A 12,729-nucleotide genomic window follows, 5' to 3' on the forward strand; every position below is an offset into this window, starting at 1 on the left:
TTTTTCTTTTTAGTTTTTTTGTAGTTTTTACCTTCTTTTTAGTTTTGTTAATTTTTTTTTTTACTTATGTCCTGGTCGTCATTTATACTCCCTATGTCCCGGTGCTTTGTTGATTGCTAATCGAACATTCCTTTTGTCCTGGTCGCTTTCTCTTTGAGTGTCGTCATTTATTTTTTTCTTTTTTAGTTCTTTTAGTTTTTACCTTTTTTAGTTTTTTTTAGTTTTTTAGATGAAAATTTTTTTTAGTTTTTTCCTTTTTTTCTTTTTAGTTTTTTATTGGTTTTTACCTTTATGTTAGCTTATTTTTCAGTTTTTTCCTTTTTTTATTAGTTTTTAGTTTTTTTGTAGTTTTTGCCTTTTTTTAGTTTTTTCAGTTTTTTTTTAGTTTTTTATTGGTTTTTACCTTTATTTTAGCTTATTTTTCAGTTTTTTCCTTTTTTTTATTTTTTTTTAGTTTTTAGTTTTTTTAGTTTTTTACCTTTTTTTAGTTTTTTTAGTTTTTTTAGTTTTTTAGCTTTTTTATTTTTTTTATTAGTTTTTAGTTTTTTTTGTAGTTTTTGCCTTTTTTTTAGTTTTTTTAGTTTTTTAGCTTTTTTATTAGTTTTTAGTTTTTTTTGTAGTTTTTGCCTTTTTTTAGTTTGACAACTTATTTTTATATATATAGATAGTTTTTTTTTTTTACTTATGTCCTGGTCGTCATTTATACTCCCTGTGTCCCGGTGCTTTGTTGATTGCTAATCGAACATTCCTTTTGTCCTGGTCGCTTTCTCTTTGAGTGTCGTCATTTATTAGTTTTTTCCTTTTTTTCTTTTTAGTTTTTTATTGGTTTTTACCTTTATTTTAGCTTATTTTTCAGTTTTTTCCTTTTTTTTAGTTTTTTTTTATTTTTTATTTTTTTTAGTTTTTTACCTTTTTTTAGTTTTTTTAGTTTTTTTAGTTTTTTAGCTTTTTTACTTTTTTTATTAGTTTTTAGTTTTTTTTTGTAGTTTTTGCCTTTTTTTAGTTTTTTCAGTTTTTTTTTTAGTTTTTTATTGGTTTTTACCTTTATAGTTTTTTTAGTTTTTTAGCTTTTTTATTTTTTTTATTAGTTTTTAGTTTTTTTTGTAGTTTTTGCCTTTTTTTAGTTTTTTCAGTTTTGACGTCACCTAATCCAGTTTTTTCAGGTGACGTCACCTGACACATCCATCCATCCATCCACAGACAGACAACTTATTTTTATATATATAGATATATATATATATATATATATATATATATATATATATATATATATATATATATATATATATATATATATATATATATATACAATACATAAAGCAGATGAAGGAGAGAAAATCTCTGCATAAAGCTTTGCAAGGATCTACCTGTTCAAGATAAAATTTCAGAGAGACAATCTTGCCGTAACTTGAGCGAATGTTGTTGGTAATTTTTTCAATGTAGGTAATAGAGTATTCAATAGAATAAACTATAGAATGTAGTCACAAAGTTCATGTTTGGTTCAGTGACAGTAAGAGCCGTTACTGTGGAGCAATTGCGCTCTATGAAATTTCAACAGAAGCTGAATAGACTCCTGAAATAACTTTCTAGAATAAAATGGCTTCAAGTCCGTATTTAGCGCATAAATATTTAAAAATTTTGCTTTATTCCTAATTCCAATGAAATCCAGAAATATTGAATTTATTGATTACAATGACATTGAGTTCGGTTGCAGTAGTGCTTAAGAATCTTTCGTCTATTACTCCAAAAAACTGCAAAAAAATAATTATGGAATAACTTAAAAGAATAAAACGGTCTCAAGTCCATTATCAGTGTAAAAGTGTTGAATAACTATTTCCATCGCCCCTCTTAACTCCAACGAAGTTCTAGGAGCTTCTGAAAAAAGTTTAACCATAACCTGGAATAGTTTTGAAATGAAACTAAAAATGAATTGCTATTACCCAAAATTCATATGGAAAAGCTCTTAATTAGAAACTAAAAACTTTGTAATCATCTTGAATCATATTTGGCTGAATAAAAAAAAAGTAGTTTAATAATATAAATCACAGTAGCGAATTTGGTGTTTAATATAATTAAAACCCAAAAATGGACCTATTCAACAAAAGTTCAAAACTACTGTGTTCCCCTTAACTCCCAGTTTAAGAAAAATAAAATATAGAATGAATACCAGAAATTTACAATAAGAGCTGGAATCATCAAATATTTATATATCTGCACATACAGGGAAATGGGAAAGGGTAGGAAGGAATAAGAAATTTCGGCATAAAACACAATTTACTAATTATAATTGAAAACAAAGAAAATGATATAAATTATTTTAATTTAGAAAAAAGGTTTACCCTTATTAAGGTAAGACCAAAATGATCATTTGTCCTTTTATTTAAAAAAGCCGTAAATGAGTTATCTCATTTTTCCCAGTATTCAAGTAAAAAACATTGTGCGTCGTTTATCTTATGCAAACCACATTGATTTTTTTTTTCTTTTTTTGTGAATCATTACTAAGTGAATTAAAGCTTTTTCAATTCAGGATCAGAGCCGATTAGCTCATGACTACTCTTCTAACATCAATAGCCCCACACAAGGTTTATCAAATAAGAGAAGATAACGAGAAAAATTGCAAACAATCTTGTTATTATTAATTCAGAACGATTTGAACTTCGATTCTCCTTCCCCAGAAGAGAGTCCCATAGCCGCTAAACTGTAGTACATACTGTATATTAATCATGTAGTACATTGTTATTTTGGATGATGGAAAGGCAGTGTGACCTTCGTTATTTTTTACAGTAGGTTTAAATAAAGTTCTAAGAGGAGACATATAAGAGGGCGACATATAAGGAGTTTTTAGAGGCACGGGTCAAGAAAACAGAGCTTTTGTAATGAATAATTTCAAAAAAAAAGATATGAAATTTATTGTGTGAAACATAGTTTCCTATATACGCAAGCTTTTGTCTCACAGGGGAGGAGTGTCTACACTTTAGCAAAAAGCACGGTAAATGTAGGAAAAACTGGTTTTACCAAAGGCCCGCTTGAGAGCAACAGGACTTGAGCTGAGTCTCTTTCTTGCTTCCTCGGTAATGTGCAGTAAAGTGGACCGCTCGCTGTTAGCACTACAGCAAGTCAGTTGACCGCAACACCATAATTGCCAGTCAGCATGATTCATCACTAGTTTTCATTTTAATCTATCTGAGACCTTTGAGGTAACTCAATCCTTCTTCGGATTCTTCACTAGACATTTTCTCTGTGGTAAATTTGGCATTTTTCTTTCATTACCTAGTTGGATTTTTTTTTTAACTCTTTCTAGCCATCACAATTACTTTTTATATTTAAACTTACGATTTTTAATTTTAAACTTAGGATTAAAGGTCGAGTTAGCTTACGGCCAGGGGTCAGTTGACTGCTTAACATCGAGTTAGTTAAATTACCAAATATGGCCAGGCGTCAGTTGACTGCTTAACAGTTAAACCATACACCATACAAAAAAGAATAAAAAAACAACAACAAAGAAATGAAGAAATCTGTCATGCAAACAATGGGGGTAAAGTATAGCAGTGAGAAGGAGCGCACAATAGTAGTTTAAAGATAAATTGCGAAAATTCATAACGCCTTTGAAATTTAAAGTCAAAATATTATTAAAAATCTTTTCAATAGAGAGGCGGTACCCAAAAAAAGAGGCGGTTTCAGGGGAGGGACAGAGGGGGCACTTGCCCCGGGCGCAGAAATTTTAGGGGCAAACAATTTCAAATAAGTAATCTGGCAGTTTTAGTCAGTTTGTAATTTTTGAAACTTAATTATATTGAAATAGAGCAGAAGGCGCTGTTAATATATGAAAATAACTAATAAATCATTAATTAGTCAAAAAAATAAATATATATTAAAAAAAAATGATAATAATCAAAATAACTAAATTAAATAAATAAAACAATAAATTACTAATCAATTAATAAATAGAAAATAATCCCGTAATAAACGAAAATTTTGTTAAAATATGGCCTGAAAATTTTTTGGGAGACGGGGGGGGGCTAAGATTTCCTCTTGGGCACAAAATAGGCCAGAACCACCATCGGTCCAAAGGCTCAGGGGCTAGAGTTGTCAGAAAATTTGATTTGTTCCTCGTTTGACCCATTTGAGAGTTTCTACAGTTACACAATGAGTAAAAATTAGAAACAAATTTGGGCTGATTTTCATTCTACGCTTATGAAATAAAAGCATATTTTCAATACAACTTCAACACTATAGGGAAAATATTATCATAAAGGCCTTCCACAGGTCAGGCTTACCAAAATCGCTATTTACATCTTACATGCCCCGACATATTGAAAATCTATAAAATAATTGTTTATATCCCAAAAAGATAATTCACATTTTATAGGGAAAACTTAATATTAAAAAAAAAAAAAAAATTCAATCAATTTAAAATGCAGTTCAGAACAGTGTCTTCTATATTTCAGCACCTAAGCAGACACAAAAAATTAAAGATATTTTCTCTGTCGACTCATTGGTTGATTGAAATAAAAAAAAACAGTAACGAATTCTTGTATTGTATTTACTCCACTGCATTTTTATGAACCTGGCCGAGCTGATTTTTTAAAGTTTTTAAGGCTAAAGAAAGGCTGATTTTTTTTTTAATTTTATGCTTGTGTATTTTGTATGTATAATTTTAGAAATGAAAATGATTACCATAAAAAACAAATTAATTTAGCTTGTCTTCAAAACTCGTTGTTCATCAACTTATCAAGAAATGAGATTGTAGAATAAAATCATCCCAAGATTTAAGATATTTAACTCATTCCGAAGACCTTGAAACGAACGTCAAATACAATCTTTTAGAATTGTTACATGGTTTTCCTGCTAGTTTTATTTCGGATCCAGTTTTAGCTATTTAGATTATCATATTTATTCCGAAAATATCCATATCTCATTCTTCTTTGCCCCTTATTTCTTACCGACTTTTTTTTATTTACTCTGTTTCATTCTTACCTCTGTAACATGCTGAACAAACTGAGCATACAGCAAAGCATCTTGTAGCTTTCGGCGTTTTTGAGCGCATAGTTCTTTGACTTTGACGCGTCGTTGAGTAGCTTCCTTCATGTGCTTCTTTACGAGTACTGATTCATAATGATTTTGACTAACCAATTTCTCTCCTTGCTCTAAGAAAACGGATAGCTTTTCTTCTTGAGTAATGACAAGCTTCTCAAGTGCCTCATGCTTTTTCAAGGCGTTGCTCACTTCTTCTTCTGTTGTACCCATTTCACCACTTGAAAAGGCAGCCTATCATATAAAATGTTTAAATCACACGATTGGAGTGGAAAAAGGTGATGAGGAGGGATTTGTTGGGGTTTTGGAAAACAGAAATTTTATTAATAATTTTTTTTTTGTAGATTCATCTGTGTGGATATAGAGCATCGAGAGGTCTTTTTTGGAATAGCTGTACCTTTTCATTTATTTAATTTTTTGTTCGTGCGTATATGTTTTGTTTGTCATGGCCCGGCTGTCTTTTTGGAAATAAATATCATATCATATGAATCAATCAAGCGCACCGGAGTTCATTTCGGGGCGATTATACATTCTAGACATTGAATCAAAGCATTTTGTTTTGACGAACTACGAAAATTATCAGAAAAAGGATCTCCTAAGACTCTAGGGGGAGAGGGGGGTGGGAATACCTGTCCCTGCTTACTTGACATGCAATATTATTAAATTTTTTTAGCATCTCCTCTCACTAGCAATAAAATTCGCGTACTACCAGAGAATAAACTCGAGGTAAATAAAAACAAATGAGTAGAATATATATATATATATATATATATATATATATATATATATATATATATATATATATATATATATATATCATTTTGATTTTAGATAAATCAGAGCCTTCTAGCGTTAATTCAAACAATCATAAAGTTAATAATAAATACAAAATATGAATAAAGTATAAGCTGAATTATTTAAATTGTCTTTTTTACATTTGCTTTACATTTAACCTGAAAAAATAAAACCACGTTTAAAGAAACGTATCGAAGGAAGTATTTAAAAACATTTCTCGAAATCTAGTCTATTTTTTGCATACAAATACAGCTCGAACTGTTTTCTAATAAATTAAAACTAGTTTAAAACACAATTATCACTTACTTTCATGAATTTTCAGGTTGGACCCAAAGGACAAATCTTCAATTCAAATACAAATATTATTAAATTTAAATTATAATCAATTAAGCTTTTTTTAAGTATTAAAGGTCTGCTGGGCATCACTCCACTTTCAGTGGTGCTAATTGACGGATTATGGTAAGGAGAGGAGGGAGCAATTGACCCCTAGATTTAAAATACTAAATCTCCACCCCCAACTTAAAGGAGACGAGCGTAGTTTCATTTGAAATACCTCATTTTCGTATCTTATCGAAAAATCGAAAAAATTTCGGCTGGACACCCTAGACTTTAACAAATACCTTTTGCCCTACCCTCCTCCTCAAATTTTTGTGAATTAACACCATTGGCAGAAGTAGTTTTTTAGTGCTATTAAATCCCATTTAAAACATTTGAATTTCATTTATTTTCGATTGCTCATTATCTTTACTTTAGGATTCAACAAAGCTTTTTAGAATCAATTTGTTCTTCAAGTTAAAAGCATCAGTGGAAGTATCCACAAAACTGTTCACAGAAAACAAACCTCTTGTCTGGCAGCAACAACTTCAATCATTTTCGCATCCTTTAAGAAAAACTGTAGATCTAACTGCTGATCCAAATAAACCTTCTTCTTCTTCCATGACAGATGGAGTCTTTCTCTCTCTTCCAACAGCTCTACAACTTTTTCACTGATCTTTTCGCTTGCATAATGATTCTCTTTAACCATTGCTTCACCTAGAGCTTTACAACTGAGGTAGCTCTCTTCCCTTGCTTTGATTTCATCGAAGAGGACTTGATGTTCTGCTGCCAGGGCTTGAGCTGCCACTGTGTCACTCACTTTTTCTATAGTTGACATTTGGTTACATAGCTGCCGTGACCAACTATTAATGTCTCGGACCTATAAACGAAGATTTCTTTTAAAAAGAGGAAAAGAGAAGAAATTAATAAAATGAGGCTTTAAATAAAGAGCGTTATACAAGTTTTGATGGTACAAAATGGCAATTTTTTTTTATGAATTCTCTATGACGCTGGCCTATTAAAATTTTAGGCCCTGATATGCCGCAATTCGAATTTTCTTTTTACATAATGTTATTTGTAGAGTCATGCCTGCTGAAATTTTTTTAAGAAATCGAGGGGTAGGTTGAATATCCCTCAGGATGACGTTTCAGGACTGACGTTCTCCAGGATGACATCCCTCAAAGATACCGTTTCGGTTAAAAAGAAAGCATCTGATAATTCTCTTGTTCAAGTAGTCAGTGCAGAATCTTCCCCTTGTACATTGTTGGACCGTGCCATGTTTCTATATGACAGGTTCTAAATAAACGCACTATGCTTTCCGCTTTACTTTGACTAACATAGGTACTAGTCAACATTGCTCGTCAAAGGGAAGGCAGTAGATGCATTTGTAGAAAAAGTCACTGACATGATTTGCAAACGCTTAGAGACCGTAATCGCATCCGATGAAACTTTACCAGAGCATTGGTTTACTTAAACTCTGTAAAGTATTACATGCTTCAGAGCAAACTAAGTAAAGTGTCGAAAGAGACAATGCTATGATATCAAAACAAGAAAAAAAAAGGTAAAATTTCCCCTAGAAAATTCTCCCCTGCAGAATATTTTCAACCGCGTATTAATAACGACCACAGTTTCAAATTCAATTCACCCCGCGGACTATTCTCCCTCGGAAAAACTTAGAAAATAGGGAATTAATGCCAGGTTTATTCCATTTTAATCCAAAAATCTATTAATTGAACCTATCAATAAATTAAATTTAAGTATTTGTGGGCATCAAGTCATGGCTATTTGTAGAAAAAGCAAAGACAGATAGTCCAACTGACTGAGAAGAAAAACTTGGCGTTAATTCCCCCCTTATTAAGATTGTATAAAAAGGAGGTTAGTTCCAGATTTGTGAATTAAAATGGAATAGTTGTGGACATCAAGCCATGGCTAATTGTAGAAAAAGCCAAGACAGACAGTCCAATTGATTGAGATGAAAAACCTGGCATTAACCTCCTTTCGCATCAACAAGCTAATGATTTGGGGATAAAACAGGTGGTTCGGCAATCAATCGAAATTAAGTCTCAAATAAATAATAATATTTCTTTGAATACGGACTTGGGGGAGGACTCACTATATTCTTTATACTCCGAATTAGTTAAAAATGATCTAGCAAATATTTTACTAAACCAATTAATAATAGCATTGAACCAGTTACAAAAAGACCTTTGAGGTAGGCTTCCAAAAACGTTAGCTTTGAAAACTTGCAATTAATCCTCTTCCGTTTTGTTTGAATGAATTTATCGTCTCACTTCATTCTATTTATCAGTCCTAGTTGGACTTCGTTGAAGTGAAGATGCTATCCCCCCACCCACGCGGATAATTCCCCGACTACAGAAAACCCGTCCTCCGTGGAAAATCACTCCACAGAAAATTCCCCCTCCAACTACAGAAAATCCCCCTATGCCCCGTAAAAAGTCTCCACTCGACAATTCTCCTTCATTAGGGAATCAAGTCTGTATACCCAAGAACACAATAATGCACTGAATAGACGATCTTAAAATTCAATTTTTTTCGAACGTCATAATTTTTACAATAGCATTAGACTGAATTCCAGACCCAATAATAAAATCAAATAAATAAAGGAACACTCATCTTATATTTAATCCATCGGCCACCCATACCGCAAGTGATTATCAAATTAAGGTACAATTAAGGTAATTGATGACAATAAAACATGCCACAGATCATGCAATGAAAAAAAAAAATACACAAGAAAGAAACCTGTTAAGTTCAATGGTAACTTTTTGAGTTGCTTATCGCTCTTTATCAGCTTTATGTAATGCTTCATATTAGACAGCAACCGCTTGCAGCTCCTATCTACGAGCAGATTCTTATCTATCACTACTATATTAAACAACCTCAACACAGGGAAACTAAGGCTTTAACAACAGAAATTACAACCAAGAGCTAAGAACTCTCAGTTTTCCTAAGAAAAGTGCCCCAACAAGAAACAGAAACACTTAAAAAAAAAAAAAAAAAAACTACCTGGGAAAGGAATTTTTGAAGCTCAATACTGGCTTGTAGAGCTGCCTGTCGTTCACCAACTGCTGCCTGTAGTGTTTCCCACTGTTTAACAACAACTATTTGCTGCTCTTTGATATGATCAGCATTTTGACCAGGATATGTACTTTGTAACCGGGCTGCATCATCAATAAGCACCTGCAAAAATATAGCTTAATATTAGTTAGCGCAATTCCAAGTCGGAATTTAGACAGGATCATTTTCGCTTTTTCTCATTAAAAGATCGAGGGAATCGACTTCATCTTTTAAAAACCTAGGCATTTGTAGCGGATAAAACTTATTCCTATGAAACGGATCACTATCGGTCAAACAAATTGTCTGGCAGAGGAAGAGTTGGAATCGAGTCTCATAAATACTCATCTTTTTGTTCATCTACATACGACTAATTTATCTATAAGCTGGGTCGAACTTAGTCATTGCAAATAAAACAGATTATTAATAAGATAGTAATTTTACCAAGGCAATAAGAATTATTTACATTCTAAATTGCAAACCAGATTGTAATGTGGCTTTTAATATTATAACCGTAAATAACAAATTATTATCTATGAAAAAAAGAGATTCCTGTGTTATAATTAGATATTAAAAAGTGTGTTCTAGTTCGACTGGTTTAATTTTGTGACATACTTTCACCGATGAATCACATTAAGAGTTAAAACGAATATCAAAAATGAATGTGTAATATCACGGCATCAGTTTTACTGCTACCAAATTTACTAATATCAAATTTATTATCTTTATTTTATTTCCGATTTTTTTTATTTTATTTCAATTAGCTTCTTTTATACATAATTATATAATTTTTTATTTTATTAATTTTGTTAAATCTTTATTTTGTTTTTACGATGAATTTTTTATTTAAATTTGATAAAATTAATTTAAACGATTTTTTTTATTTTTCCGTCTTTTTAGCGGTTGAACATTTCAAAAATACGAATTTTGAGCCAATAAAAAGAACGCTAAACCTGAGTGGTTCTTTTTTTCAGATTTAATTCAATAAAAAGAGCAAAATTGTTTGATTAGGAAAAAAAATTACGCATTTAAATTCTGTTTTTCTTAGTTAAAAAGAGAATAAAATTTATTCTGATTTAAAAACAAAAGGATTTTCTTCTATGCAGCCTTGTCAAAGTAAAAATGGCTTTGAAATATAGCTACAATATCAACTATAAATCGTAAATTTAGAATTTATGATCGAACTAGCAAACTGATTATATTTACGCTGAAGAATCACTAACAGGTTTTGATACAATATTCGTATGATATAAGAGTATTGATACAAATTTCTATGAAAACGACAGGGAAACAAAATGTAGCCCCAATTGCAATTCGAAAGTTTGGGCAGGCAATTATTATATGAATATTTCTCCGTTAGCCACATATTTTATCAAAAAAATTTTCTCATGAGGCTGGTGATACTGATATTATAATTTCTCCTGGACAATTTCATTACGTATTACATTATACTGAAGTGAAAATCCGCGTATTTCCACATTTGCATGGTCAGAAATTAGCTAACCTTACCACAACATAATTAGTTAATTACTTTTTTAATTAATTTTATTTTTTATACTTCATTATATGTTTTCTGTATACAATAAATGAACTTTTCATATAAAAAAGAAATTACTGAATACATTTATATGGATTCTTTTCATGGACTTTGTTCTAAGGAACACAGCAATGGCTATGGGAGAGCATGGCATCAAACGGGAAGGTAAAACCCTTTTAGACTTAGTTTATGCAGATTATTTGAGCGTCCTAGATAAAAACGTTAGCATAATGAATAAATTCTTGTAGGTCTTGAGAGTTCAGGGTCTAAAAATAGGTATAAAAGTTAATCTCAAAACGAATAAGTCCCTAAGACTAGGAATAAATGAAGGATGAGAGCTAATGCTGGGTAATAAAAAGATCGTCAAATGAATAGCTTTAATTAACTGGGTAATATTTTAGTAAAGATGGTGGATTCAGTTATCTGCCTTCGCTACTCTACGCTACTCTTCGCTATAAATGAAGGATGAGAGCTAATGCTGGGTAATAAAAAGATCGTCAAGTGAATAGCTTCGATTAACTGGGTAATATTTTAGTAAAGATGGTGGATTCAGTGAAGGTGTGAAGAGTAGAGTAGCGAAGGCAGATATTTTTTTTTTTTTTGTAAATATATATATAAAAAAAAATTGGAAGACCAAAAAAATAAGCCTGCGAACCAAGATTAAAACATTGGCACCTATGATAATTACGATGATCAAATAGGTTTCTGAAACATGGGAGCTTCAAAAGGCAAAGGAAGGGTTGCTAAATATATATTGTCTACGGATAATTCTAATTTCCCATTTGACTAACCGTGTTTCAAACAGTAAGCTGGGTAAAAAACGTACTTCTATACCACTTTCTAGGGTTATAGTAAACAAAAGACTGAGACAGTTAGAGCAAGCTTTACGGACGTCCAAAGGGTTCACCTTTTTGCAATCCCTCCGGGGCCAAATGAAAAGTAGGTCGTCCCCGAATAGGATGTAAAAAAGTCATTAGGAAGGATTTGAAGAAAATCAGAATTTCATGGAAGGAAGTAAAGTGGAACCCTGAATAGATTGGGGCAAAAGAGGAGCTGTGTTGACCTCAGATGACTTGGTGCTGCCGTGAGTTGTAGGCGGCAGTAGTTTTTCGAAAATGGAGCAGCCTGAAAATACAACTTTATAACGAGAGTTAAAAAGCTGCTGTGAATATTGCAATATTGTCACCCATACGGACTCAAGTTGGATCATAGTTAGTTTTTATAAATCTTTCTTAAGCATTCTAGTGTGTTTTATTGACGAATATAACAATTTAAGCATTATCACCATCAATACTGCAATGAGAATTACTAAAAATTTCCCCAATGCAAAGACACGTCACGTCAACTTTTGATGACGACTTCCCTCCCCCCTTTTTTTCTTTGGCTCGATGTATTCGTTTGAATATAATTTAAAAAACATGAAAAATAAAGTTTTAAGAGAGAAGGAGAGAATATGTAGATCCTAGATTTTATTTTATTTTTTTTTTAAGAAAAAGAAGTATACCTGAAGTTGAGCCTCTAAAGCAACCAAGTCGTTAACAAAATTTTCATGTTTACGCCAGAGGGTTAATGCTGAATTAAGATCTCGACCGAGGTCATCTGAAACTGCGGTACTCTTTTCTTGGATTCTTGCTAGAGCGTCAGCAACGTCACGATTGAACCGATGTATTTCACCAGCAGCATGGAGACGTTGTTCTCTTATATCAACGGACTCCAAAAGACGATCCCACATTTGGCTGAAGGTAAAAAAAAAACATTGTTGTTTAAAAATGATATTAGAGGATAGAAAGTATTAAATCCAAATCAGATAATGAAACTGGTAAATATATGTGGTTTCTAAACGGTGCGAAATAGAGAGAAAGACGGCGGCGGAGAAATAAGTTTATTTGAGAAGACGGAAAAATACAAAAAAAAAACAAGGCACTCAACTACAGCAGAATAATCCGTTACCAGCTGAATCATATTAGGATTAT

General features: G+C 31.7%; 1 protein-coding gene across 1 annotated transcript in view; it reads right to left on the reverse strand.

The window, feature by feature from the left end:
- LOC136026346 (spectrin beta chain, non-erythrocytic 1-like) overlaps positions 1 to 12,729 on the reverse strand; it is a gene marked incomplete in the record, with an annotated part of 229,939 nt that overhangs the window by 71,239 nt on the left and 145,971 nt on the right. Inside the window, 4 exon segments of the mRNA XM_065702858.1 lie at positions 4,978 to 5,268; positions 6,671 to 7,024; positions 9,172 to 9,345; positions 12,261 to 12,492. Coding sequence (XP_065558930.1) covers positions 4,978 to 5,268; positions 6,671 to 7,024; positions 9,172 to 9,345; positions 12,261 to 12,492 — 1,051 coding nt within the window.

The sequence above is a fragment of the Artemia franciscana genome, chromosome 4, assembly GCF_032884065.1.
Source record: "Artemia franciscana chromosome 4, ASM3288406v1, whole genome shotgun sequence".
In the NCBI taxonomy this organism is placed as follows: Eukaryota; Metazoa; Arthropoda; class Branchiopoda; order Anostraca; family Artemiidae; genus Artemia; species Artemia franciscana.